Source organism: Ornithodoros turicata, chromosome 6 (genome assembly GCF_037126465.1).
Source record: "Ornithodoros turicata isolate Travis chromosome 6, ASM3712646v1, whole genome shotgun sequence".
Classification (NCBI taxonomy): Eukaryota; Metazoa; Arthropoda; class Arachnida; order Ixodida; family Argasidae; genus Ornithodoros; species Ornithodoros turicata.
This window is the reverse complement of record NC_088206.1, coordinates 20,467,143-20,494,948: the sequence shown is the minus strand read 5'-3', so window position 1 is coordinate 20,494,948 and position 27,806 is coordinate 20,467,143. Positions and strand designations below refer to the sequence as shown.

Here is a 27,806-nt window from a genome sequence, read left to right as displayed (position 1 = left end):
CTCACACGCTGCCAGGAACCAGCCCCAGGTCTATGGTCATTTGACCTTTTATCGGGGCTCTTCAATACCTTTACAATGCCTTTCAGTACGGAGCTTTTCAATACCGGATACCAATACCACCTTTCAATATCGCACCCACGCGCAAGTGCGACAGCCGGCTGATTTGCTAGCTGGACTGACGCACGAAGAAAGGCATAGTCTAGCTTTGAAAAAAAAAACAAGAAGAGATGAAACACAGCTTTATTGCGTAGGTTTCAAGACTTCGCCCAGAACCTGGGCCCACCGTGACCTGGGCTTAGCTAACATACCGGAAGTTGCAGACATAGGTAGCAGATGGTAGCAGACGACGGTGCGATACGTCACTGTAACGTCACTAAGCGGTGGGGCCAGTGGGGCTGACGATTGGCTATTCTCCGCACTTTGCAATGCATGACGGGAAAGGAGCGGAACGGAGACGACAGACAGTGCGCGTTTGTTTTGCTGTTAGGCTTGTTCTTATGTTCCGTAAATAAGCATTGCTACTAATATAAATGTATTATCTGCATGTTTTTCAAAACCGACGAAGCTATTGAATACCTCTCTACATAATTCAAAGTGGTGGACAGTTTACGACTGCTTTTTCGAAGGTAATGCGGCTGTTTTCATTGAGGAATAGGTGGTAGCGCGCGAGCAAAACAGTATTAGCGACTAGAAACAGTGCCGTTTTATCTCATTTGTAGTAGTGAAATAATGAGCTACCGTGACGACTATGGCAGCATTGGTCATGGCGTGGCCAACGCATGCTGCTGCCCAGTGCACCCGCCCGCTGCTACCAGCAGTACGATGAATTTCAGAGATGACCTGTCACGGGAAAGAGACAGGTGACTACTTCCATCTTTTGTTGGCCTGGGATTTTTGCGCATTTTATGATTCTCAGTCGGGGCACTTTGCACTGCCATGTGTCAGTTACACACATGCCTTGCTTGAGCATTTGCTGTGCATGGTGGTAAGAACAATCTTGTACACACAGGGAGCTTAGGAGTGACAGAAGCCGTCCATGGGAGAGAGACTACGGCCATGGCATAAACATGGACGGAGACCATAGGGATCGTGATTGGGAAAGTGGTCGTGCCCGTTATGATTCGGTTTGTACCTGCTCCTGTTTCTTAAAAATATGAAAAAGTGAAATCTGGTGCTCCACAAGTCATGATTGAAAATAACAATAAACTGCTCAATCGACAGCTGTGCTTCCCAACCCTTCTCACTGTATTTGGACAAAAGTTTTACCTTTTCTCCCTTTTCAAAACTTGAGAAACTAGCTCATGCATGCAGAACACATGATGCACATACACTGGGCTCTTCATAAGTGCGCAAGATCGAATATCCAGGGAGAATAACTACTACTACTTTAGATGATGAACGGGGAGTTTAATTGCCAGGGGCAATACACTACCCCAATGCTTGTGATGATGTGCGAAGAGTCTCTGCTTGCTCTGCGAGTTGATGTTGCTGTCCATTGCAGTTGCAATTGCATGGCTTGCTCCTCACAGTGGAATGTTTCCTATTTATCACTTTCATGTGGTTTATCCTGTGAACCCTCCAAGAAGACAGCAACTTGAGTGGCTGTTGAATCTCATTTTCTTGTCACGTCCTGTCTGGAATGCCTAAATATTGTTAGGTAGTGAGGGCGCTGCGAGAGGACAAGTTTATTTGAGAGCCACGAAAGAGCCGACACCCGAGTACTTGGGATCGTGCAGAACGGTCCTTCCTCTTCCACTTTTAAGACTGCACACACCAATACCACCCCTCCTTGAAAAGCCACGTCGTCATCGATACGATGAGGTGTAGGGTTTAACAGGGGGGGACCTGAGTGGTATCCCAGAGCTGTCATCTGGAAATCAATGGCTTGTGTTCCCAGTTGACCATTTTCCTTGGTATGCGGAAGCTAAAACTGTTCCATCTGGCACAGCAACGGAAATAGCCTCGTTGCTGATCTACGTCGTTTTGCTTAGTTACGGAATGTCAAGGACACTTATCACTGATGGTGGAACACCTTTTCTTTCGCGTGTTGTCGAGAATGTCCTTTCCGTCAACAGTACCGTGCAGTGAGCCACTGCTTACCGCCCCCAGACTCCACCGAACAACTGAATAGCACCATTGCCGAGACAATCTCTATTATATCTGACAATATTCTGAAGTAAACTTGGAAATAAAAAAAGAAATAAAAAAATCTTGCTGTATACATCAGTGCCAACCATAGAAAAGGAGACACCATCTTCCTGTTTGTGATGTACACTTACAATGCTGCCCGTGAATATCTTTACAACACTGCATAAGTAGAGTTGGGCTGGATAGCATTGACAGTGTCCGCACCTGCACTGTACCTGGACTGTACCACCACTGTAAGGCTGGACTACTGAGCTGAACACTTTGTGAGGCAATATAGTGAAATAGCGTCGAAAACCGCATACATATGTTGCCTCAGCATCCTGGGTCAAATTTCGTGCATATTGCGTTCGCGTATTTTTCTGTCATTGCATCGAATATTTCGCGAAAATTACTACTTATACAGTATATCTGCACATCCACCATCATTGTATTTGCAGGGAAAATTTCGCACGACGAAAATGTTATTTTACAAATGTTTCCATTTTTCAGCGTGCAAACCACTTACGAACATTGTCGTCCAGAATTGTGCAATAAAATGCAGTTAAAGGTACAGGGATGCAAATTATGACACACTTGGACTCAATTTTGAATTCTTCGCGTCAAGTGTGGCTCCACCTGAGGGAAGTCGACAGACACACTAATGCTTATTTGTGGATAAAATGTGGATGTCCGCACAAACTGCAGAAGTGCGCGGTTTTATCCTTACCTTATCCACACAGATTTCGAAACTCTACATTTCTATCCACAAGCCACGATGTAGAGCAGATATTCACTTTGGATCTGCGGGTATAGCCGCCCCCTCGCACACCTCTACAATGGGCTACGAGGGACTGCTTTGCAAGATACGTTTTTCCTGAAGGTCAGACATTGGACACACATGCTTCCTGTAAATGCCATCCAAGAGAAGAGCAGGGACTCTTATTTTTGACTTACACATTTTCCTTCCTCACCTTCTTATCTAGTAGTTCAGCCGTGACTTGTCTGAACCACAATCTACTAGATTATAACGACCATGTCATTGGCACCTCTTCCCAGCGTTGCATTTGGAAGCTAGCGGTGGCGCTACTCATCGGCCCTGGCACTGTTTCCCCAATTTCTGCAATACTTCGTATTTCAGCTTACCTTAGTATTTTCGTACAAGCGGTTAATGTCCCACGGGAGATGCTTCTTTCTAAAGTTGATTATCATCATCATTCGACGCGTTTTCGTGGGAGCTCTGTTGCTGTCGTCTGCTACGGTGGCTACGGTAGTCGTACGTCCACTTCTGCGTGTTCAAAATTCAAATTTCCATCGTCCTATCATGATGTAGATTTTGCGGGCCGATGAGTAGCGCCCCTAGCGGATCATGCGGACGGGCTCCCCATAGATGTTGCCGATTATGACGTGGTCGTTATAATCTAGTAGGTCGTGGTCTTAACAAGACCTCTATCAGCCCCCATTATTGCTGATAATCTGCTGCAAGGCCAGTCACTTGCAGATGAGGAATTGCGAGAACAAAAGGGGACTCAATTTTGGGATAGAAGTCTAAATGTACGAATGTGTAGGGCCTGACCTTTGCTGATTAAATTACAGACTCCTCCCAGGCGGGCATCTTGTGATCCGGATTACCGTGCCCTCGACGACTTGGATCGCCATCGTCGTAGTGGTTACTTTGATGAAGATTGGGACAGATCTCCAAGAAGAGAGAGAGATTCGGATCTCGGCAGGGATTGGGACCTTCTGTGTCGGGACCGCATGTGGGAGCAGGACAGGATTGATCGTTTGCAGCAGCTAGATGAGATTCCAAACAGTACCATAATGGTGCGGGGCATTCCAATGGATACCACAGTTGCTGATGTGAGTAACGTACTGTCTCTGAAATTAGTTATGCATTATTAACATCAGGCATTGCTCTTGAAAATTGCTCCATGTGGTTTAGCCTTCAGAGCCCCCAAGTGGCAGAACCCTGCAGTATTTTGGGCAAACATTTTGAATTTGATATTCCTACTCCACCTCAAAGTGGCCAGACTGTTTTGTTTTTCTCTCTTTTTTTGGATAAAATTCTGTAATGATCAAGCAGCTTTTCTGGATTGCTTGGCATGGAATTGTTCGGGTCAGCAGTGTTGCGCTGGAGGCAAAGAGACAGGCAGAGGTCAGTACAGTGTGCTGCCAGAGCTAGAAAAAGAATGACAGCACTGGCCGCACGTTTATTTGGAATGCGCGCTCGTCGTTGGAGCGCTAGCGATTGAGCTGCCACAGAATGACCAGAGTAGCGTTACTCTGTTACACTCAGATCAATAAAGCCACTGTGATCTGGCATCGATGAAATAAGCGTAGCGAGCATTATTTCATGCTCTTGCGACTGGCATTGGTAGCCTTTGCCTTGAGCTCAACACAGTATTAGGTCACTTGCTTGAGTGACAGGGTACCTCATGCTTATATGATATCCTATATTCCATATATACTCCGCTTTGTGATTTGCATTTTCTTGTTTTTTTTTTTTTTTAGGTCTTTGTATTCTGCTTGAACCAGAGGCCAATTTAATTCCCTTTTCTGTCTTATGCCTATACCGCGGTTCTCTTTACAGCTGAAAAATGAAGTCACAAGATACGGTCTCGAACCAAAGGGCATACGACTCATGATGCCAAGAGACACGGGTAATGCTCCGTTCCAGATCTGTGTGCACTTGCAGCCACTGCATATAATCTTGACAAGCTATTTTTTAAAGCAGGCTGTTGTAGGCTGTTGTAGATTTTATTTGTTTTCGCTCAATAAGGAAAGTTTGAGCAACAATTTTTTAGGTAATTGAGTAGCTATGCGGTACAGTGAATACCATGGTGAATGCTGTGTACTCCTTCTGGAGGATCACGCATGCGTATTTTACTTCAGGCATTATCCTTGCTCGCTGGAACAGCTAGAGGACACACTTCACATGGTATAGAGTATTCTGCAGAGCCTGCAAGACCAAGGGCAGTTCAGTACAAAATAGGCCTGCACTGCACTGTCCTAAGAATTTGGTTGAGAGAGAGAAATTGCAACTGCTTTTGTTGCATTTGTCGGGGAAGCTTTTGAGAAACAGTAACGAGACTTCTCTGTGATTTCATCTAATTTCAGAATGTTTATAGCTTGACCTTTTGAAGTTTTCAGCCCGTAAAATTCGGGTGGTGGAGTTTTCAATTTTTTTAAACTTCAGAGTTTTTTTGGGGTTTGGAGACATCGGAAAATATACAGAGTGGATTTCTCAGTGTTTATCGGAGAAATGAAGAGCAGATAACGATGGAAAATAAAAAGGGCAGAGCACTCAATAACATCACCGCAAGTGTATTATTTTGCTGGCCCTCTTGCAGCACGGTACAAACGCCAATCTACAGTTACAGTGAGTTGTTGTAAGACGTACAAGAATACCTGCACAAGTTGATGTTTGTAGGACATCATTCCTCTTTCTTGATCACTCTCGGGTCAGAAAAAGTGCGTTATACATTAATGCTGGAGGCAGGAAACCCCAGTAGATAGAGGTTTGCCTGTGAATGCGTTGGAGTGGAACCCTGGCTGTGTGCTCGGTCTCAATCCCCTCTTTTCTCGGACTGTTCATGAACATGATGTGTTTCATATTGAATTCCCAGTTCCTCTGGATTTTTTTGTTTTTTATATCTTTAACTATTGCACGTTTGCATGCTTTCAGGGAGCAGGGATGTTGGTGACCTGCATTGCCCGACGTACTACAGCACTCCTGAGAACGTGCCCTTTACAATGGACAGGAGTGTTCGTGGGGGACTAGATATGAATGATTGGAATTGTGCCAAGGTATGAAGGCATTTGCTAGTGAAGCCATGTTTTTATGCTTCAGTGCAGAGTCAAGCTGTTGGGGTGACATATTGTGTCAGGGGTTTTGTGGTCTCACCGTAGTTTGTGTCGCACACGCTGCGAGGATTTCACTTCCTAGTTACAATGAATTCGAGCCTCTCGCTATTTCAACTCCCATTTAATGCTACGGAAACAGGCACTGCAAAATATGTATTACACTAATGTACCTCCGTCCGAATTTGCGGGATAGTGGATTTCCAAAATTAGCCACTTATACAGCCTTTGTAATGAAAAAAAGGCTACAACCAATTTTTCTTTTCATTCTTGTGGTGTTGTCAGACCCCCATAGGACTGCAGCGGAATGGCGAACAATATGCCACACCCCATTCTCTCTGTGATTGGAGTCCCCATTGTAACACACAGGAAAAATAAGGAGGTCAGTGTCACATAGATAACTCATAGATAACAGTAACTAACATCATCACAAAGGTCAATCGGTAAAACCCGCTTTTTTGTCCACTGACTTACATAATGAACTGAAATGAAATGAAAATAAAATAAAATAATGTGATGTCATGCAACATACTAGGAGCGAAAATTTGAATGCCCAAAGTGATTGACAGTGGACAGGGAAAACATGCAATGTTTGCAAGGATTACGGTTTGTGTGTGTTGTACTATGTGAATGAAATAACAGGAGGAACATGTAGCAGAGCAAGCGTTTGGGCTGGTTGGTTCATATTGAATTAAAAACAATTAAAAACCCCCAGTGCTGGGTAGGGTAAGGACAGAGGATAAAAGGACAAGGACCGGCACTTTATCCTCTGTCCTTGTCCTACCCAGCACTGGGGATTTTTAATTGTTTTTAATTCAACAGGAGGAGCCCTGTACCTCAGCAGTTTTGCACATGCCACATAGTCGAAGCATAGAAGAACACAAACTATGCAGTGCGACACTGGCGACACCAATCATCATAATCGCGAAGTGATATTGTAAATAAACAAATTCGACATGATTGAAATTACACCCTGTTTCTCGGCGGACTTGCTTGTTCTGGTTGATAGTAGTAGTAGTTTACAAGTTCAGATACGACTAGTTTAATGCTATTTTAGGTCCCAGAAGCAGGTCGTTCTCTCACATTTTAAAGACATCACCAGCCTATTTTTGCCGGACTAATGTCGTAATCGCGGTGCAGTATATAAAAGCTGACATATGTAGGAAAAAAAGGTTACTACATGGAATGGAGAGGCTTTGTTTGTTCTCATGTTTGTTCAGAAGAAACTAGCCAAGACAAAGCTGTCTAGACAGACTGGACTCTATTTATATGACTTTGTACTGGTGAAGTTAGCATACATCCCCTTCAACGAATTTCCTTTCGCAACAGATTTTTTCCGCAGTTTCTCGAGTTTCTTTATAAAGGCGTTTGACTGCACAGTATTTTTTGCAGTACAGCATTGCTTTCCCATAGTCTCTATAGTCTGGAACTGTGACACAGCCCTCGAAGACGAGACTCTATTTTTGTGATTACAGTGTGGAGTGAGCAACTTCCAACGGAGGGGCAAGTGTTTCAAGTGTGGTACTCCAAGAGAAGGCATGTATGCACGGGGCTCTGGTAGCAAGAGCTGATTCCTTGTTTTCCACCAACTTGTGCTGAATTTCTTGGTTTGCTCTTGATTTGCTGTTTTGCAGAAGCTGATACTGCACTCTTGGATGAAGACTACGAGGAAATCAGCTCAGTTCCCACAAAGAGTAAGTGCTGTCTAAATTTCAAATAATCGCAGCTGCCTTTCAGTGGTTCAGATATACTGTGAAGCCCATACTGTTCATGGCCCTAATTTACGCAAATTTCAGGAATTGTAAAATTAGTGAATTTTAAGCAAGAATTGGCATTTCAAATGATACAGTTGCACACTTTATTTTGACAATTGGTTGACAATCGATTGACACAATTGACAAGGCCCATTAGTATAAATTGGGGCAAGGAAAGCCACAAACTTTATCATCTAGATTTCGTGAAATCTAGTGGATGGGAATTATGTGCCGTGTGTCTCATTAATGAAAAATTGTGTTTGTAAACTTGAAGGGTTTTGCAGTAACCTTTCAGTGTACAATTAGTAGCTTTGACAAATGGTACTTACCTGAAGTTGAAGCTGGGATCGTATTTCTTGGAGCCATTATTCAGTAGTAGCAATGTACCAAGTACCCTAACTGTCTCTGCTGATCATATTTTGGTCTCCTCCAGTACTTTCTGTCATGGGTCACATAGCATTTTCACTTTCATTCCGCTAAAAAATATCCGCCTCTACACATTAGGGAAGGCAACACTGTAGTTCTTCCCTTTCCCTGCTCGAGCACTTCCCCCACTCTCCATTTCATCTTTCCTCTTAACATATGACGATGTGATAGTCTGCAACAAATGTAAATCTGCAAAAGATCGTACATCAATGCAAGAGGACCATTAGGACTACCCCAAAACATAGCACAATATGCGTAAGACGTTATGGTCGGGGCCTTTGAAAATTTTATATCATTACGAACGGTCTGCAGTATTCAGCATAGGATGATACATAAGGCCCCTGGTTTTCTGCTGCGGCAAATTCAAAATTTTGCGACACGGACTTGTAAATTCAGAGATTTTCCGCGGCAAGCAGTCAACGGCTGCTTGAAATGGGGAACACTCTATTTTCTTGGGTAATGTGGGAACAAAAAATATTCTTACGAACAGCATGGCGTCATGACGGCAATAATTTAAAGGAGCAGTCTAGAGGCACACAACTTTGTTTGTTTTTGGTCGGTATGGAATGTTAGGCGGCCGAAAACAATTTTCCCACAGTTAGTCCAACCGTAGCAAAATTGGGACGCCTGCAGTAGCACCCCAAATCTCCCGTGCGCGAAACACCCTCTTTCGCCTTCAGCATAGCCACGTGCTGAGCGCCGCCACGCGCGTCACTATGTGACGCGAGTGGTAGGGACGCTCCTCATTGGATCTGGGATCACATGATCAAGGTGAGCAACACCGCGCAGGCCGGAGCGTCTGCTACCGCTTTGGAGACGCCAGGCATTCTCCGGCTGCGTGATGTCCGAAACGGAGGATTTGAAGGCTGATTTTGGGACCGCTGACACCACGGGAAGAACGAGTGGTGCAGCAAGAAATTAACTGTGTTGTACAGCGATACCCCAGTGCTTCCCAACAGTGTGCAGCCTCTCTGACAGTTTTCACCGCACAGTTGGTTCAGTGGCTAAAAGGTGGCACCACAATACCGACGTCATCGCTTGCTTTCTGCTACTGTGAGTTCTGAAATTGAAATTCACAGAAGCCACGGATATATTACTCTTATGATTGCAACCTTATTTTGTCAGAGTGCATATATGCTTTGTTTTTTTAGAAAACGTTATATAAATCATATAGAGAATAGAAGTCAACAAGAAACAGCTCGCAATGTTCATAGCAGACGGTTTTTCCTACCAACGAATGAGGGGGCTCTCTACCACAAACGTCACACTAGAATGGGTGATTTGAGAGAGTGGGTAGGCGAGTTTGCAAATTAATTGCGCCGCGGTGAAACAACTTTGGACAAAAATATTTTGTGGGAATGCTTTTCACATAGTGCTTTACAAGATGACAGCAGTTTTTGGCCATGTTAGATACCACTTTAATGCTCCTTTAATGAGAGAATGACAATGCGCGTGATATTCCTCTTGTCATCGTCGTCGCTACACTGTCCCCCTCCGAAGGCATGATCTCCCGGGCACGATGGGTGGTGGACTCTGGACTGGACTCTGGGGTGGTGGACTGCTGGTGAACGATTAGGTTTGGACTCTGGTCCAAACCTAAATCCGGACATTATGACTGTTCTACTTAACTTCCGTTTGCATCCAGTGGCATTGGTAACTGATGTACAAAAGGCGTTTCTCCAGATAATGATCCGTGAAGAAGATCACGACGCCTTCAGATTTCTTTGGTACGAAACAAAACCAGAAGAAGGGAAGCCATTGCCAAAAATAGAAGCCTGGAGAATGAATAGGGTGACATTCGGAACGGCTCCAAGTACATTTCTCCTTGCAGCAACGTTACACCATCATCTTCGGCTGACAGCGAAAGAATACCCGGAGACTGTGAGCATACTCGACCAATCCATATACGTGGATGATGTAATGCTAGGAGTACAGAATGTCGAGGAAGCAGACAAGAGATACATGGAGACAAAACAAATCTTCAGCAAGGCTACAATGAAGTTACAGAAATGGGGATCCAACGGCAACAAAATGCGTGACCTATTCCGTAACGAAAAGGACGCCATAACACTCGACACGACAACAAAGGTACTTGGCATGATATGGGATCAAGAGGCTGACACTCTCTCCTTGCCACTCAAAGACGCACAGGGTAGTAGCACGACAAAGGAGGTTACGAAATGGCATGTTTTGCGCTCAATCGCGAAAATTTATGATCCTCAGGGATTCATCCTACCTTACACGGTGTCCGGAAAGATACTCTTACAGGATATATGGAAGGAGGAACTGGACTGGGACAGAGTCCTACCGAAAGACCTGCATGATGGATGGCGAGCATGGTGTTGTGAAATGCCACGCCTAAAAACTGTACAAATTCCACGTCACTACGGCATACACCTCCAAGATAACGAAGAAGCGGAGCTACACTTTTTCTCCGATGCCAGCCCTACTGCCTATGGCACAGCCGCATATTTACGTCTTGGCCGCAAATCATCCCAACAACGGGTACAACTGATAACAGCCAAATCAAGAGTTGCTCCCATCAAGAAGATGACTCTGGCTCGGTTGGAGCTAATGGGAGCACTGATGTCTTCCAGGCTCTCTAACTACGTGAAGAGTAACTTCAAGTTACGGTCTGTGCACCACTTTTGGACCGACTCGACCATCACTCTCCAGTTGATACGAGTTGATTCAACGTGCTGGATACCGTTCGTGCGTAATAGAGTGTGAAGAAATATACAAAAGAACATTGGCACTGAACACTGGCATTACGTACCTACATACTGCAACCCGGCCGATCTTCCCACGAGAGGGATTTCAGCGCAACAGCTATTAGCATCACAGTTGTGGTGGAAAGGACAGATCTGGCTACAAGGTCCCACAAACACTTGGCCAACTGACGATATCCATTTTACGACAGTCCTGAGCCATTGCTCAGAAACACCCACTGAAACGCACACTGTGTTGCAAACGACAAACGAACGTGTACAGCCACTGCTAGACATGGAACGCTTTAGTAGCATAACGCAACTTCATTGAGTGACAGCGTGGGTCATCCGTTTCTCAAAAAACGCTAGACGAGCGAGACAGGAAGGTCCGCTGTCAACAGAAGAAATTCAGACTCCCAAACTGTATTGGATCAAGGAAGCACAACGCTCGGCATTCATACATGAAATAACATGTTTGAGCAAACAAAAACCGCTACCTACAACTTCCAAAATACGGGATTTGAGGCCATTTCTGGATCAGGACGACATTTTGAGAGTTGGTGGACGCATGCGGGCAAAGTCAACAATCCTTCGCCGAGCGTCACCCCATCCTCATCCCGGCCAACTCACACTACAGCAGACTTCTGGTTGATGCATCTCATCGACAAGTCATGCGTTCTGGACTGCGTGACACCCTCGTTCAACTAAGAGAGAAGTTCTGGGTGATCTGTGCCCGTCAGCAGATCAAGCACATGACACGAGACTGCGCTGTATGCAAAAAGATCGAATCCAGGCATGTAGATCAAGTCGATGGGCAGCGACCAGCAGACCGCGTGATGATGTGTCACCCCTTCCAGGTGGTGGGCATAGATTTCGCAGGGCCAATAACGCTCAAACGAACAAGGAGGACGTACGAGAAAGGATACGTCGCCTTGTTTACGTGCGCTGTCACCAGGGCAGTACATCTGGAGTGCTGCGAAGACATGTCCGCCACTAAATTTCTACAGGCTTTCCGCAGGTTTATAGCCCGAAGAGGCATATGCCACACCGTGTACTCAGACAACACGAAGACTTTCAAATGCGTGGCGAGGGGACTTCAAGCGCCGCGGAATTCCCTCAGAGATCCGTTAACACAAGACTTCTCCTCACAGAATGGAATTCAATAGAATTTCATAGCAGAGAGAGCCCCATGGTGGGGCGGATTCTATGAACGATTGGTAAGGTTAGTAAAATCTGCCATCCGAAAAACTCTCTCGAATAACGTGCTATACTTAACCGACATGCAAACATTACTTACTGAGGTCGAGGCGGTGATCAACTCCAGACCGCTAACCTTTGTCTACAACGAGCACAGGGAACCCGTACCTTTATCACCGGCCGACATGAAAATAGGACGTCGTTTGACAGCACGACCGTCAACTCACTTGACGCTACCTTCAGCGAGTCTTCTGAGGAACTCCGCCCAATCCATAGATCTGCTAAGAGCCACGTGGAGGAGGCAGCAAGCATACTACCTCGAACAGATTTGGAACAGGTGGCACAAAGAATACCTGGCCGAACTACGCTCCACATACCATTCGAAGGGCTTGAGAGCCACCGACGTCAAAGTGGGAGACGTGGTTCTAATTAAGGATTCCAACCGTACTGGGCTACAGTGGCAGATGGGAATCGTCGAAAAAGTCTCCCCAAGCACAGATGGGAGGGTTTGAGCCTGCTTACTGTGCACTTTCAATCAGAACATCATCCGAAGGCCCGTGCAACATTTATACGGAAAAGAAGTATCGGAAGAACAGCAATCAGATAGTCAATCATCGCCTCCGGGGGAACCTGTTGAATCCATGGCTGAAGACGACAATGAGTCATCACCCGCCTCCCTCTCACGTGACGAGAATCTCATTCATATCATTCTGATCTCATTTGTGCGCAGGGAGCGCTCTCTCTCTCACTCATGCTGTCCTGGAAATAAACAGATTGAGTCCCCTCTGCTTCTCTTAACAATATTTTATAAAATTGCAGATCCGAAGCACTGTTGTGGCTCAGCATTACATACATGATAGCTTGTGTTCTCCTCTGACAAAGTATGCCATCTGTCGCCTGCAATCATTTTATACCTGCTGAAAGATCTTTCGGCATCTACAGGGTTTATAGGAACATTATAGGAAGGAGGTTAAATACATGCCCTGTGGAAGTTACATCTTTAGGACACCCTTTCTGTTTCTGGGCTGTAGGCATTATTTAAGAGTCTTTAAAGGCAAACTCCCAAACATCAAATCAAAATCCCCCACTGCCACCGCTATACTGCACACGGGAGGGACGCCGTCCCCTCCTCAGGTGGGGTATGCACGATAAACTTTGGCCAACGTTATCTTAAGCTAAACTACAATCTGTCTGTGTTGGTCCTGCAGCATGGGCAATTTTGTAAAGCAGGCTTCACCTCATGCAGAGAAGCGTCACTTGCTGAAGCCCACTTTTGCTAGGTGTCACTCATTCTGCGAAAAGTCGAATTTTCGGAAATCCAAATTCGAGAACTCGAATATTCGTACACCCCTAAAAAATAAAGGATTCCGTGAAATTCCTTGCCAAACGAAGGATTCCGCGATATTTCGCGAAATCACAGAAGACCTGGGGCCTTAATGATACACTCTGACTGCTCACAATGCATACACTTCCCTTGACCTACAGATCCTTGATCTATCAGGCATACTGGGGATGGATTTGAGGTCAGGTCAACAGAGAAGCTACAGTAAAGTAATACCCCTGTCACACGGCAAAGTGAATGGCATTCCCAGCGAATGACAGTCGCACCGAATGTCATTCGTTTGTCTTACATCGAGCTACACGAAGAAACAGAATGTCATTCGCAAACGATGTCACTGTGGATAATTAAGACACCAGGGCCAAACATACGAAGCATTATGCAGGTACATTCGTTATATTTTCATTTCTTTTGGTGGAACTATCGAACCATTAGATTATTTCACAAAATCGTTCTTTTTGAAGGACATTTAATTGACTAAGTACCGCAAGCAAAGACAACAAAGAAGCCTATCTGCAGCGCACTTGGCAAAGTTGCGACTGGGAACGAGGGAAGTTCACCGAAAAACAGCGTTTAGCATTTCTTCCTTCGTGTCAGAAGTTATCAAATTCGTGATAAAATATTGGAGTGCAACTCTTCATTCGTCTTTCATTCCTTCAAACAGTTTATCTTGTTGTTTTTGTTACCTACCTACTGCGAATGTACGCTGTCGGTGCGAGAAGGAAAAGCGAATGAGTTCCCCGAACTCATTCGCTGGGCGAATATCATTCGCATGTATCGCCATTTGATTTCACCGTGTGACACGAAACGAATGTCATTCAGTGCGAATATCATTCGCTGGGAATGACATTCAGTTTGCCGTGTGACAGGGGTATAACTGACGTTAATTTGATCAACAGAATCCCGAACTGCAACTTTCATGGTGTTTACTGTGCAGCGTCTGCAGTGTACTTTGATGGGGTGTTCTTCATTTCTGATAGCTCTAATGCAGATATTGCCTTTCAGTTAAGGTTCCCCAGAAACAGATTCCCAGAAATACCAGGATGCCAAGAAATGCAAATGTCATAAGGTCAGTTAATTGTTTGCATGCTTTTAGAATAGAACCTGTTTGCGTTATGTGAACTCTGTTTGCTGCAAATATCTGGTTGCAGTACTCCTGTGCAGTGCTATTAACACACGTTGAAAGTTGTAGAGAAACATGTATCTTGTCATGATGGAAAACATTGGCACGGACACATGATAGAAGTGGCTACACATTGTTAGATCTCTTTTCTGTGCATCTGTCTCTTTGTTCTCTCTGAGTAGAGTCTGAAATTTTAGAGTTTAATCCGATTCTTCCCCAAATTTGCACCCCTAAATGAAGGTTGCCTCTTTAGGGTGAAACCGATTTTTACGCAGCAAATTGCACTCACTGAGACGTCTGTAGGAATGCACACTATCTTGTTTGACAAGAAACGCAGTTACATCATCATTTGTACCAGTGAACCTGTAACTTAACCAGTTCAGTTGGTTTGAGTAACTGAGCCCGATTTCTCTCCGAATTTAGCATACTGGAAGTTTACCCACCCAAATTTGCGTGAATGTAGAGCACGTGTTTATTTACCAGATTTTGACTCCCCAAATTTAGAAAAAGATATTTCTCGAAAACTTCAGGCTTACTGGCAGCTTGTCTGCATATTTTGCATAGCCCTCTAAAGGCAGCACTTGAAACACAGAGGAAGGAGTTTACACAACACACACGGTCAAAACTTCCGCTTGATACAGCAGACAGGAAATAATAAGACAGTAAGACATGGAGGACAATAAGAAATGGGCCCTCTTTCACACATACAACTGGCTGTGGATGAGGTTGTCAGGTTGGCGCAGCCTCGAATATCTTCTGTATTCTCCTCCTCCTCTTAAAAACTTCAAGTACAGTGAGTTTAGAAACACTAGTGAAGCAAAGCCTTTTGCATCTTTTTGGTCAATGTCTGCTCCTGGCTGCCCTAAAATGCTCAAGGGGCTGCAACAGTGCTGTCAGTCCCGCAGTGGTAAAAACCAAGTCACTGTTAACCTTTTTCCAGTTCTCTTTCACTTGAGGAGTCTTTGGGACGCAGTGTCGTGTTTTGTTTTTCTGTGTTACCCATTGCACAGGCTTTCCCCAAGATGGAGTTCTTTCACTTTGTCTGTCAGGAGGACGCGGAATGTATTCCCAACATTCACAGCATATGAAAACGTGCACAATGCCACTGCAGCCATACAGTTTTCAACCAGGTTATCATCAGTTACAATTCCACATACACTGTCACTTTTTGTTTGAACTATATTTGCAGAATATGGCGCCAACTTCGAGTTCATTGTGCTAGTAACTTTCCTTTTCGGACACTCGTAGTCATTTGATACATGACTGCGTGGGAGGTGGTCGTTAAATTTGCATGCAAGCTTTTTTGCAAAGTAGGGGGCTTCTAGTACTATTGTGTGGGCCCTTGGATTGATATAATATTGGGTGGGAGCCATAAACTTTGTTGTTGTTGTCATTGTTGTTAACTCTTTTTAAGACCCCCATTTAGTGGCACAGGTGTTATGACCTTCACATTTATTTCCTGGTCCCTTCTTGTATGTGAACGTGTACTCAAGAAGCCCGTGGACAAGTCAGTGTACGAATTCAACAAGTCAGATGAAGACAAACCTCAATGTCCAACCTGTAGACGATTTTGCGAAGGACTGTGACTATGAGCAGCGTACAGATGTGGACAGATGGAGAGAGGACAGGAGCAGGAAGGAGTAGGGGTGTAGAGGATCTGTTCCAGCAAATGGCCGCTGATGCAATAGCTCAGTAGCAGTGTGACCCGACTGGATCCTTCATGAGTACCTCGCGGTGCCTGTACTTGTCTGTTCCCATGTCTTCTAGGTACAGTTTACGACACAGAGGCTTTCCAGCCAACAAGATAGCCCTGCCTTAAGATGCATCCGGTGTCACTCGTACTCTGCACTGTTTTATAATAATGTTCTTTGCTTCCTTGTGCATACGACAGGTTTCAGGCCTCTGTCCTAAGGAACTTTCAGCTTGCATGCAGCACAATGAGAAAAGGCTATCGGAGCCCAGAAATCCTGGACTTGCACAAGAGGGCTGAACCCCACACACACTTGAGATGAAGAAGAAAAAAAGAAGGTGGCACGTGTTACATGCCAGTGCTGCTCTTGCTGCAACCTATACCAGTCATAGGTCGGCATTTTTCAAAATATTCATTCAACATCACATCATGTCCGGCCTAGCCCACAGCCCATAACATCACATCACCATCACAGCCCATCACATCATAACCCATCATTCGACATCACCATCACAGGCCATCACATCATAACCCGTCACTCAACATCACCATCACAGCTCATCACATCATAACCCATCATTCAACATCAACATCACAGCTCATCACATCATTACCCATCATTCAACATCACAGCCCATCACATCACAGCCCATCATTCGACATCACAGCTCATCACATCATTACTTATCATTTGACATCATAGCCCATCATATCATAGGTCAGAATTCAACTTCAGAACTCGCTCTGAGTTCAACTTCGTTGTGTATGATGGACTTTGAATCTGAACTGCAGGGACCGGTTATGAGACTGAGGGCCTTGCATACTGTGCATGCTTGCGCTTCGGCGACGACTTGGCTTTGGGGCTTCGGTGACCGTGCGTCCCGGCGCCTAGGCAGATGTCATCTTTTGGGTGGCGGCCGTTTACAGAGACGTTCGTAAATTAAAGAGGTGTTGTTTTTTTTGCTGTCGCAATGGTGGACGGGGCTTGGCGGGGTGCCCGCCCACTTCCCGGAGCAAGCCTTGACGGGGCGGGGTGGCGATAGGGTTGTACTGAAAGCATGAATGCAAATACCAGGTGCGTAGGGTGAGGATTGGCGAGTGGCGTGGCACCTGGTATGCCGCTGTCCTTCTAGTTTGCGGGTTGTTGCGCAACGCGCCGAGCGACTGCTGATATTGTTACATTACAAAAGGTATGGCAGGTCTTGGCCCTGGCATCCGGTGGCTTTATGGTATCAAGTTTCTTGGCGCTGCACGGCTGCTCATAAAGCTGGCATATTTCCGTCTTCTGCTACGTATGTGGAAGGTGGCGGTTGTGTGAAGAGGGGGGGGGGGGGGGGGGGGGTGATGAAACTGCTCGTCGGTGTTGGGTAGTCGGTTACGCTGCATCGGGGAATGACCGGGATCCCATGGTGGGAAGGAGGCATGTGCCAATAGAGGGTGCAGGGGGGGATCGTGACTTCGCCCCTGTTTTTCTGCGTGCGTTGAGATTTCCTTTTTTTTTTCCCCAGTCGAGAGGTTTCGACGTGCTGCTGTTTCAACTGGGACTTCTAAACTGGGCTGTTTGAATTGGGGGTGCATTGCAAATATCTAGCAGTAAAACGGCGGATTTTCAGGCAAATGCATCTTTGTTTTCTCGCTCTCTCTCTCTCTCTCGATATAGTGTCGTATCTCTACGATAGAAGCACGTTTGGTCATGGTTCGGAGCCGATTAGTGGATTCTATAGTGCATATAAATGAATGTTTCGTACGTTACGGCATATACGGAAAATAATCGCATAGCGCGTATTTTGGGATACTGCCTTTCTGTGTGTGTGTGCGCGCGCGCGTGTGTGTGGATGTCTGTGCGTGTGTGTATGTCTTGCTGTATTTCTAGATGCACTGGTGTAAGCAGCATGGCGTCTGAGTCTGGTGGACCGTACTCTGCTTCTTCGCTTTCTGTATACAGTTAGGAAAATTACCGCGTTCGCATTTCAATCTGCACTGCCGGCCTCAGTTGCTCTGTGGGTAACGTGTTCACTTGCTGAGCTCATGATCGTGGGTTCAATCCTGGCCGAGAATGGTAGCAATGTGGGAGAGATAAACATTGCTTCAGCACCGGTGTGTTAAAGATTGCTTTGGCACGTCTAAAGTACCCCGGGTAATCGAAATTATCAGTAGCCCTACCATGCTGTACGTGCAGCATCTCTTCGCACAAATGGGCTAACTTACGATGCGCCTAAATTTACTCCCAATCATATTATTATTCAATATGCACTCTGGTACGGTGCAAAAAGCAGACGATGTCTGTGGTACATGCCTTCTTTGTTGTATACCTTCACACCAAAAACGACGAAAAACAATACTTACATTAACAATTTTTAATGCATATTTTGAGGTGCATAGTTGCATGCATACTTCTACAGAGTTTTCAGTGAATATTTATGAGCACTCCTTTTTTTGATTATTGATGGGTCGCTGTTCATGTATCACTGAATCTCCCAGCTGAATGTGTGAACACAGTGGCATCGTTTTGCAACAGGTAATGGAATAGGCCTTCTCTTTTGGATTTTCGCTGCGCTGTGTGCACTGGCGAACTACCTCAAGGACACACGTGCTGAAATAATCTTCTAAATCATTCATTGCTTTCACACGTCAAGCGTCCTGGAACAACTGGTCGCACCACTGCACATACGTGCCAATTTTTTACTTTCTACTTTAGACATAAGTCGTAATGACTATTTTCAGATATCATAATAAGAACCTCTGAGCACCCGCACAGTCCGCAACGTCCGTTTCCAGAAAAAGAGGTGGTAGGCGATAGCACGCTTGCCTCCCCTGGCACTTTCCCCCTCCTCCTGGAAGAAAATCCTGGGAACGCCCATGGGCAGCCGTGATTGCTGAAACGGCCGGCACGTCTCTCCAGTACGCTTCCCATCCACGCAGCACTGCACTGGGTTCTGCATTCAGCTGCTCACAGTCGGCTTCAACCGGCGCGAACCCTCTTGCGGCATGTTTCGTGCATCCGCTAGTTCGGCGGTACGCGGGCCTGCTTTCCCTCTGAGCTCTGCTACCAAAGGGCTTTCTCGAATTGAAGCACGGTTGGTTTGGTTTGATATCGTCTATACGACGTGGGCTGAACACGTGAATATCATGTGAGTCACGCTCTATGCTAAACCTGGAAGAAACCCGCGCACCCATGCGCAGTTCCTTTGGGATCGTCGTAGTGATCTGTGACCCTATTCCAGAACCGGAGTGTATCAAAAACTCGACGGCGCTCGAAAGGTCAGGCCGGACAACGGTTTCGGCAGTTCGAAGTGTCTATATACCGATTCCATTGCCACAAAGTGTATAAATGTCCAGGCGTGAGAGCACACTCTACGTGAGGCCGAATCGTTCTAGAGGTATTTTCTTTTATGTGAGTCGTCTCTCTTGCAGTGACTTCATTGACGTGTCGTATTCAATCACCGACCATACCTGCGGACCATCACAGTCGTCACTTTGTTTCTATTCTGTACTAATCCTGTTAGGCTGTTCCTGACAGAAAACTATTTTGACAGTCGTACTCAGAAACAAAAGACAAGTTCCGATAAGGAAACCACAAAAACAAAATTGTGTGGAATGAAACATTGGGGCTGCGTCCCGAAGCTGTTTAGCATAATATACTGGGTTGTCGGCTGTACGTGTGCAGAGTACGCGCCAAAATTGTGCAACCTAGTTTCATGCCACATTCCCCTGGACAATTTTTCGTTGATGCTTGCATTCTGCCTTTGCAAAAAATTGCGAAAAAAATCTTAAGGCGGAAGCATGGTATGCTCTGGTTGCCCAAAACGATATCGGACAATTGATGCTGTCATTTTGTTCACGTGACAGTGATTGTCCCCGAGTTCATACTGCACAATACCCGTCCCATTTTTTCATGTACCCGCTCATTCGCCCAGACACCAGGAATGTTTCATTGCCAGCAGTAATAAAAAGAAAAGGAAGGAGTGCCAAGAGACTGGTTTTCATAACCGATTTATAAGCCCGAACGCGCCGCTTCTTTATGCTCTGGAACCAATCTCCACAACGCACCTGCTCTGAAGCGATGCAATCCAAACAACGCGAGAACGCCAAGGTCAACCCTCATTTTCTGTCCCTTACGGACGACATCCAAGTGCAGCACCACAAAGTCCCCAACTCTAAGTACAACGCTGAACGGCAAGCTCTTCCCCTCCCACATATGACACATCAGATATAACAGCCCACCGCTCTTAATGCTGGAGCTATCCCCACAACATCACACCTGCTTTGAGTCGACGCAAAACTAAGAGCGCGAGCGCGGCAAGGTCAGCCCACCTCCCCTGCTCTTTGTTATTTGTCCAAGTGCAGCTCCGCCCAAACGACCGAGACCCCGAAACAAAGGCTGAACATAACGATGAACTGCATACTCCCCCTCCCTCCCACCCACCAGCAGCAAGGTCACACATACAACTGAAACCTTCCCGCCACTTCCGTTAAGCTCAGATTATCACATGGCACGAAAACAGGTACGCTGAAAATGGGGTACCATATTCATGTCTAGTCATGCATACTTGCAATGCTTGCTTCGATGGGCAGTTGTATGCACCCATCCAACCGCCCACGACTAATGCCAACCCTACACCCTAAACCGCAGATTTCAACTTGAAAAACCCATCGCAGGGTCTTCAATATCTCACCTTCGCACATAAGTCAACATCAAACTCTGCATCAAATCATATCCCTTCACTCAACATTACTCTCACCATCACATCATTGCTCATAATTCAACATAAAATTCAAATTCACATCACATCATTGCCCATCATTCAATATCAAACTCAACATCACATCACATCATTGCCCATCATTCAACATCAAACTCAACATCACATAACATCATTGCCCATCATTCAACTTCACTCAACATCGCATAACATCATTGCCCATCACTCAACATCACATCATTCTGAGTGATGTGATGGTGAATGATGTCGGTGATGGACATCATGAGTGAATTCGCCGACCTATGATACCAGTTGCAATAGATGGTTTTCCAGCCTTTGCTGATCTAGCAAAGGATACTTGCAGCATTCAAGCAGATCTGCTGGCTACCTTCTACCACATAGGCCTGTGGCCTGTGTGGCCCAGGCAGGTGGAGGGTATCGTGCCACATGTTGGTTAGCCTTCTGGGCCAAAAGTGAAAGATCCGCCAGTCCTTCGTATTGTGCCGTAGACACCATTGTGTACTGGCGAAGGGGCTGAAGCAGGCTTGCAGGGGAAGCCTAAAGTGCACAGGTATCAACATCAAGACACCCACAAAAAGCAAACAACCACAGGCACGTGTGTATACCTTGCTGTATACCTTGCTTTTTTGTTTTTGCTGCCATTGCTGTGGAATCAATGATTGGACACTCGCACATCTTCCTCAATCGTCTCAATCATGCACATGTTTGGTTCAACCCGTGTTTTTACATGAACTGCAGTCAAAGAACCCCCAGAATCTGGCAGTGATGGGCATTGACGGCATGCAGTGGTTACAGATGTTCATTTGGCTCTGGACTCCCGTGGACTGAGGGTATACTCAAGAGCTAGCTTTAAGCAGGCAATGGACCATGTTTTTGGCGCTCCTTTAAATTCAGCCCTGCAATGGATACGTGACTACATTTGTCGTCATCAATTCTTGCAACATCTTGCAGACATGAGAGCTGTACAAGATATGTGTATGTGCAACTGGGTTTCCTGTGACTCTCTCGGATGTGGCTTGGCTCTTCTACCCACGCCAGCCTGCTCAAGTTTGTGGTGCCGGTTGGTGTGGTCAGACCTAACCAGGAGTGGCTCAGGGCTATCCTTGAGTACCCCACCTCTAGGATCTAAGAAGCTTGTGGTGATCCTTGGGTATAGTTGGCTTTTACAGACAATCTGTCTCGTAGTCTGTGAATACTGCATCCGTGAACTTCACTTCTGCGGAAGAGTGTGTGATGGTCTTGGGGTGAGGCACAGGAGAAGGTGTTTACCTTCCTTGCTCACACAATTGCACAGACCATCCAGCTACATATCGTGGCTATGGTCATGGTCTTCGGGCCTTACCGATGCTACAGTATGAATGTTCAGCTTTGGCTTGTGGCTTCTGCAAGTGGGAAGATGATGTGCTTCTAAACAGAATTGCACCGTAATCGCTAGACTATTCCCAGTGCACAAGATTGCCATGTATTGGCATAGTGCAAAGAAAGCTTGCAGTCCTAAGCACTTATCACCAAGCACTTATCTACCTGAGTGGGTTGCAAAACTCTGCCGAAGCCTTGCACTATGGAGCATAATGCTGCTCCGATACAGGCTCACGGTAAACTACCAGGGTGGTGGGACCTAAGGTAATAAGGAAGCAGGCTTGCTATCCCGTGGTCCTCCACCCCTGGACAATGGCATCCCCATGCCTGAGTTTCATGCCACACTTGGACAATCCAGGATGGTGGAAGAGCTATTGTGAGGACAAATATGAAATTTTGAAAACTGCGAGGAATGACCTTGTGCATCAGGGTACCTGGTAAGTTTTCCGAGACCAAAGGTACCTTTGCAGAGCACATGAGCGGTGCTGAAGTGAGTTACAAGTCCTGCTGGGTCCACCTATGATGCCACTCTGAAGATGCCAGAATGGATCAATTGACACCATTCAATAGCCAACAGCTCAGTTGCAAATATTGCAACCCCCCCCTCCTTTCCTTTCTTATCGAAGAAATGTGGTCTACGACATTCCGATGTCGTGGCAAGCTTTGCATTCTGTAAACATGCATCTTATGCCCTGTCATACAGGAAAGTGAATGTCATTCTCAATGAATGACAGTCACGTTGAATGTCATTTGCTCAAACAAGATGGAGCTATGCAGTAATGATGACGATGACGATCCGTGAGACAGTTTGACCGTGTTATCTGTCAATATTGGTGCACATTTATTGTCTACTTTACTATACTATACTAAAAACTATACTTGTATCAATGTCTGACATAAATCAAGTAAACTATTTGTTCCACTGTGACGATCGTGGAAGCCTAGACACGTATGTAACAGAACCCCAGTCGACAGGAAAGGTGGCGGTCAGTGCGACCGTATGGTGTTTAGGCACGGCACAAATCAGGCGGGCTTGGAACGAGATTAGTTCTTGAAAATTGCATAAAGCTTCGCTTTTATAATTTCAGAAATGAAGAAACATGGAAAAACTTATGGGGCAATAACTTTCCATTTGCATTCATTGTCATTTTACTTCCTAATGTTTTTTTTCGAGGGTACGCAGGCGGTGCAAGAGGGAAAAGCGAAGGAGGTCGTGCCGGTTTCATAAAATGCCGTTTGGTGTCACTGTGTGGCACTGGAAAAATGTAATTGGCTGGGAATGACATTTAGTTTGCTGTGTGACAGGGGTATTGGAGAAGTCAGCCTCGCATTTACAAGATCTGATAATTGCATCCCCATGTGAAACCTCTTCACCGTTATGGGGGAAGAGTCAGATGGCCTAAAAAAGCCGTTAAGGGAGGTGGCGGTCATATGTGGTTCAGGGAACCGCGTGAGTAGAGTGACCCTAGTGCAAGTAACAGCAAGTAAAAGCTATCCTTTCGCCCTTCTTCTCCCCTAGGATTATATTCGTGACTTTGTACAGTAAAACCTTCAGCTCTGTTTGAGATTTGGTAGTGTCCGTCTAGTTTTTACATCGTCTCAGTGTTGAGACATGCAAGTGTGCCAGCACCAGTGATTGAAGCACCTATCTTACTGAGATTAGCCTTGCCACAGATACATTCTACGGTAGTCCTGAAATAAATCGACAGGTTTAACGCCTACCTGTTTCACGGCCTTTCCCTTGGGAATCCCTTGTGCATGCTGAGGGAACACCCCAGTCGATCATGTGCAAGGTGTTCGGAGAACTGTCAACCGCAGTTCGTTTTCAGTGCGAGAAGCCGAGGTTGCTACGAGCTTATGTAGAAAACCTCATTCTAAGTGGATGCAGCATCTCTTTCTGCGAGAGTGCTGCTCGGCTCTGAACTGTGTGAGTAGAGGAACACGTTCCCATACACGTGACAGATCTCGAGATGTATTTTGACTACATCTTGGACCAATGGCATAGCCAGAAAAATATTTGGGGAAGGGTCCTATGGGAACTTTACAAGAGGGAGGAGGATTTCACCCTCTTTTCCCTCTCCCAAGGGTACGATTTCGGGGGAAGGGCTCTGAATCCCCCCAAAACACCCTCTGGCTACGTCACTGCCTTGGACAGAGTAAGAAGGGAGGTGGACTCAGACACTAGTTTTGTCGCGAGACCATCCTCCCTTTCATTTTCTGGCACTGGCCACGCCGGTTTTTAGGGTCCCCCGTTGCAAGCTTTGCACTGAAAGCAACAAGTATGATTTGCATATTTTGATAAACCCAGGATGAAAGCGAGGGCGTTCCAAAAAGCCAAGCCCCCTGCGAAAGGTCCCGGACGTGGTGCCCCCAAAACACCTGTTCCCAGCTGCAACGTTCGCTCGGCTGCCACCTGGACGGTGTTGGCTGGCGACAAGAGCGTCGGGTACGCCTCGAGGAGTCGCTGGAGAGGTCAGAGCCGCCCTTTGCGCGGAGCACCTCGTGACTCTGTTCCTGAACCTTTTCGGGGCCTCACCCTGGAAGAGAGGCACCCAGTAGAGCCGCCGGCCGAGTACACCCCAGAAGAGCTGGCTCTTCTCTGCCCAGTCTGCCGTGTGCCCCTAATCCATGCTCAGACGCACCGTACCGGTGCACTTCACTTAAGCCGTCTTGAACAGCGAGAGGCTGCGGCTGCGGCTGCGGCTTCAGTACACTGAGGCATTGCTCTCTCTCGTACGGCGCCACAAGCCGCATCTGCTACTGCTACGTGCCAGCATCATGTGTCCAGGGCAAAGCCTCCTCTCCCAGACCCCCCCAGGCAGTGGGAGCAAAGGCCGTTAAAACAACCATGTGAGCAGGTTATCTGCCGGAAGCAAGCAGCATGTAAAATAATAAAGTACTCCTGGGGCATTTGTACGCATGTCAGTGTGCTTCCTGATACCGCTAGCGCAGCCAGGTTGGGTCTTGAGTCTATGGAATCTGCGTTAGATTCCATCTGTCCAAATTGTACCAGTTCACTGTGGGCCACTTTGGCCACTAAAACTGACCTGATTAGGTATTTTAGCACCATTCTTTAATTTGGTCAAACAGTTTGCCCCAATTTCTTTGTCTTGCCAGAGTTGGAGTAATGGACGAGTACTGTTCATGTGCATAACATTGAAAAAAAAAAACTTTTGAAGACACCTCCAAAACTGATTGGAAATTTGTAAAATAGTAGCCTTTAAAGGGGCACTAAAGTGCAAACAATTTGTATCAGAAAGTGCTCTGATTGAGCAGTTTGTGCACTTTGGGATACAGTACACCAGCATGCCCAAATGCCTACATTGTGAAAATTTCACCTTGCAGAATGAAAGATGCTGTTACCGTGACAGCAGTGCAGAGGGAACACAGTCCATCCATAGCTTCGTTCGTGGTTTGAGCACGAAGGAAACCGTAATTTACGCTTTCCCTTTTCACTCTTCCTTGAGAGGCACGGAGAGGACGGAAGATGGGAAAGTGCAAATTCCAGTTTACTTTGTGCTTAAATCATGAATAACGCAACAGAAAAGACTTTGGTTCCGTCTTTATTTCTGTCAGGGCAACAGCTTCTTTACTTCAATTTTTAGTTTAATTTGTGCGCTTTGTGCTCCTTTCATTCCTGATGCGTAAATCTCAAGATGTTGATGCTTCAAATTTGCCATCCCACACACCATTGTCACAACCGTTGCAGCGCGCATGCGAATACTGTATTGCACCAAATGCTGCACATCATATACAGGGTGTCTTTTTTTAGGTGCCACAGATTTTTTTACTAAAAATCTATGAGCAGGACAGATGTAGTTTTTGCAGTTGAGTTATACGGTCCGGCGGACATCCTCTCGAAGAAAGTGTGCAAGTACAAGATGACTAATTACGTAAAATTCAATAACGAACTCTCTAATTAATTAGGGGATTTCGGTCAAAAGTGAGATAGTACAATCAGAGACTGTCCTCGTTAAAAGCCACTCCAGTGATTTGGAGCTATGGAAGATGATTGGAGTAGGTGCCGATCTGCTGGCCAGATAGTCCGCCTCCCAGCTCGTACCTTGAAGCACAGAGACATTTTGAAATGGCTGACAGCTGGAATAGCTTTAGACTACAACGGTCTTTAATCCTGTCATCTCAGTTTTTCCTAAAACTCTTTAATTAATAGTAAGTTAATTATCGGATTTTAGTTAATTAGTCATCGAACACTGATGCGACTGGCTAGGAAAGATGTCCGCCAGGCCAGGTAGTATATTAGACGCCCAAACGGCATATCTGGGGCTCTCGTAAATTTTTAATAAAAAATCTGTGGCACCTAAAGAAGGAGACCCTGTAAATGATGCTCTTTGTGCATTACAGGTTGAATCATGCTCTACAGAGAGGCTCCCGTGCTTTATTGCTACTACCAGATATAGATTAGATAGAGATAGAGATTTGCATATATTCTAGAGCAAGTACAAATAGTTTTGTCCATAATTTGCAACTAATTGAAACATACACCTCACAAAACTGCCTTTGTGTACGTCTCTCCCCAGAAGTCATTGAGCAGTGAAAGATTCCACTGACTGGCAGGGCGTATACAACCTGGAAAATGTCAAGAATCCTGAAATCAGATTTTGGTAAGAGCATGTGTTGTAACCAGGGGTAGATCATGGTAGGGTTCAGATTGAGGTTCAGCCCACCTAAATTTCTGTCATAACCGAGTGCTTTAAATGATCATCGGCAGAGCATGCTACATTACTCTCCTAGACCACACCCCCAACTTAGAAAAATCTTGGATCTGCCCCGTGGTTGCAATGCACAACTGCAGCATTGCGTAACATCTTTCATATAATTTGTCACTTGTACTGTGGAGGCTTTCCAATACATTTCTTTTAAATTTCTGGTACATAGTTGGCTGCGATTGTGTCTTATAGCAAATCGTGAAGATGTGATTCTTCACTTCACCATGTACCCAGAAAGAATTGGCAGGATGAAGTTTGTGCTGCCTCTGCTCAGGCACTGCCGCACACTTGTTGCCAAAATTTTTGAGGAAGTTGCTACGTATTTTGTTTTGCAGAGGTCTCTACAACTGGCAAGAAAAGCGACGACTGCTATAAACCTCTTCGAAGCATTGCAAACCTGCATGGTGTATGTTGCGAGATACACTTTCAGCAAAGATCTGCATGTAGAATTGAAATGGACTATCCTTGACCGATAGTTCATTTGGACTATCCATTTGGACCATTAGGACTACCGATGCGCCATCTATTAGGCAAGAGCAGAGGCCGCAGCGCTCCGCCTCCCGAGTCCTCCTATTGGCGCGCCATTTGGAGGAGGAGCCTCCCTCGCTCTTGGTCAGCAAAGTCAAGGATAGTCAATTACATCCTCTTTTTCGTACTAAAATGCTACATAATGAACAAAGCTATATGAGGGGATTTGGTTGTGCAATATATTTTGCTAATGTTGTACCACATTCCAGTTAAAAAGAAACTTCATAATAAAAATGTTATGCACTA

General features: G+C 45.7%; 1 protein-coding gene across 3 annotated transcripts; it reads left to right on the top strand.

Moving 5' to 3' along the window:
• The first annotated feature begins 422 nt into the window (after positions 1-422).
• On the top strand, positions 423-27,806 carry LOC135396381 (RNA-binding protein 10-like). 3 transcript variants are annotated; one of them, XR_010423371.1, is made up of 11 exons: positions 423-626; positions 720-860; positions 1,010-1,124; positions 3,721-3,984; positions 4,715-4,784; positions 5,810-5,931; positions 7,461-7,521; positions 7,620-7,679; positions 14,415-14,478; positions 26,844-26,927; positions 27,368-27,806. XR_010423371.1 is itself a non-coding variant. In XM_064627321.1 (10 exons), exons 2-10 carry the CDS (start codon positions 730-732, stop codon positions 26,851-26,853), a joined length of 897 nt encoding a protein of 298 aa, XP_064483391.1. In that variant the 5' UTR covers positions 423-626; positions 720-729; the 3' UTR covers positions 26,854-27,806. The 3 variants fall into 3 exon arrangements, 2 of the variants coding, with proteins under 2 accessions (XP_064483391.1, XP_064483390.1); XM_064627321.1 differs by having other exon boundaries at positions 26,844-27,806; XM_064627320.1 differs by lacking the exons at positions 26,844-26,927; positions 27,368-27,806 and adding an exon at positions 24,614-25,217.

Excerpts from the sequence above, each read along its gene's own strand:
- LOC135396381 (XM_064627320.1), top strand. The coding sequence starts at position 730 with ATGAGCTACCGTGACGACTATGGCAGCATTGGTCATGGCGTGGCCAAC. Across the intron at positions 3,985-4,714 it reads TGGATACCACAGTTGCTGAT|CTGAAAAATGAAGTCACAAG; the intron begins GTGAGTAACGTA and ends TTCTCTTTACAG. Across the intron at positions 4,785-5,809 it reads CATGATGCCAAGAGACACGG|GGAGCAGGGATGTTGGTGAC; the intron begins GTAATGCTCCGT and ends GCATGCTTTCAG.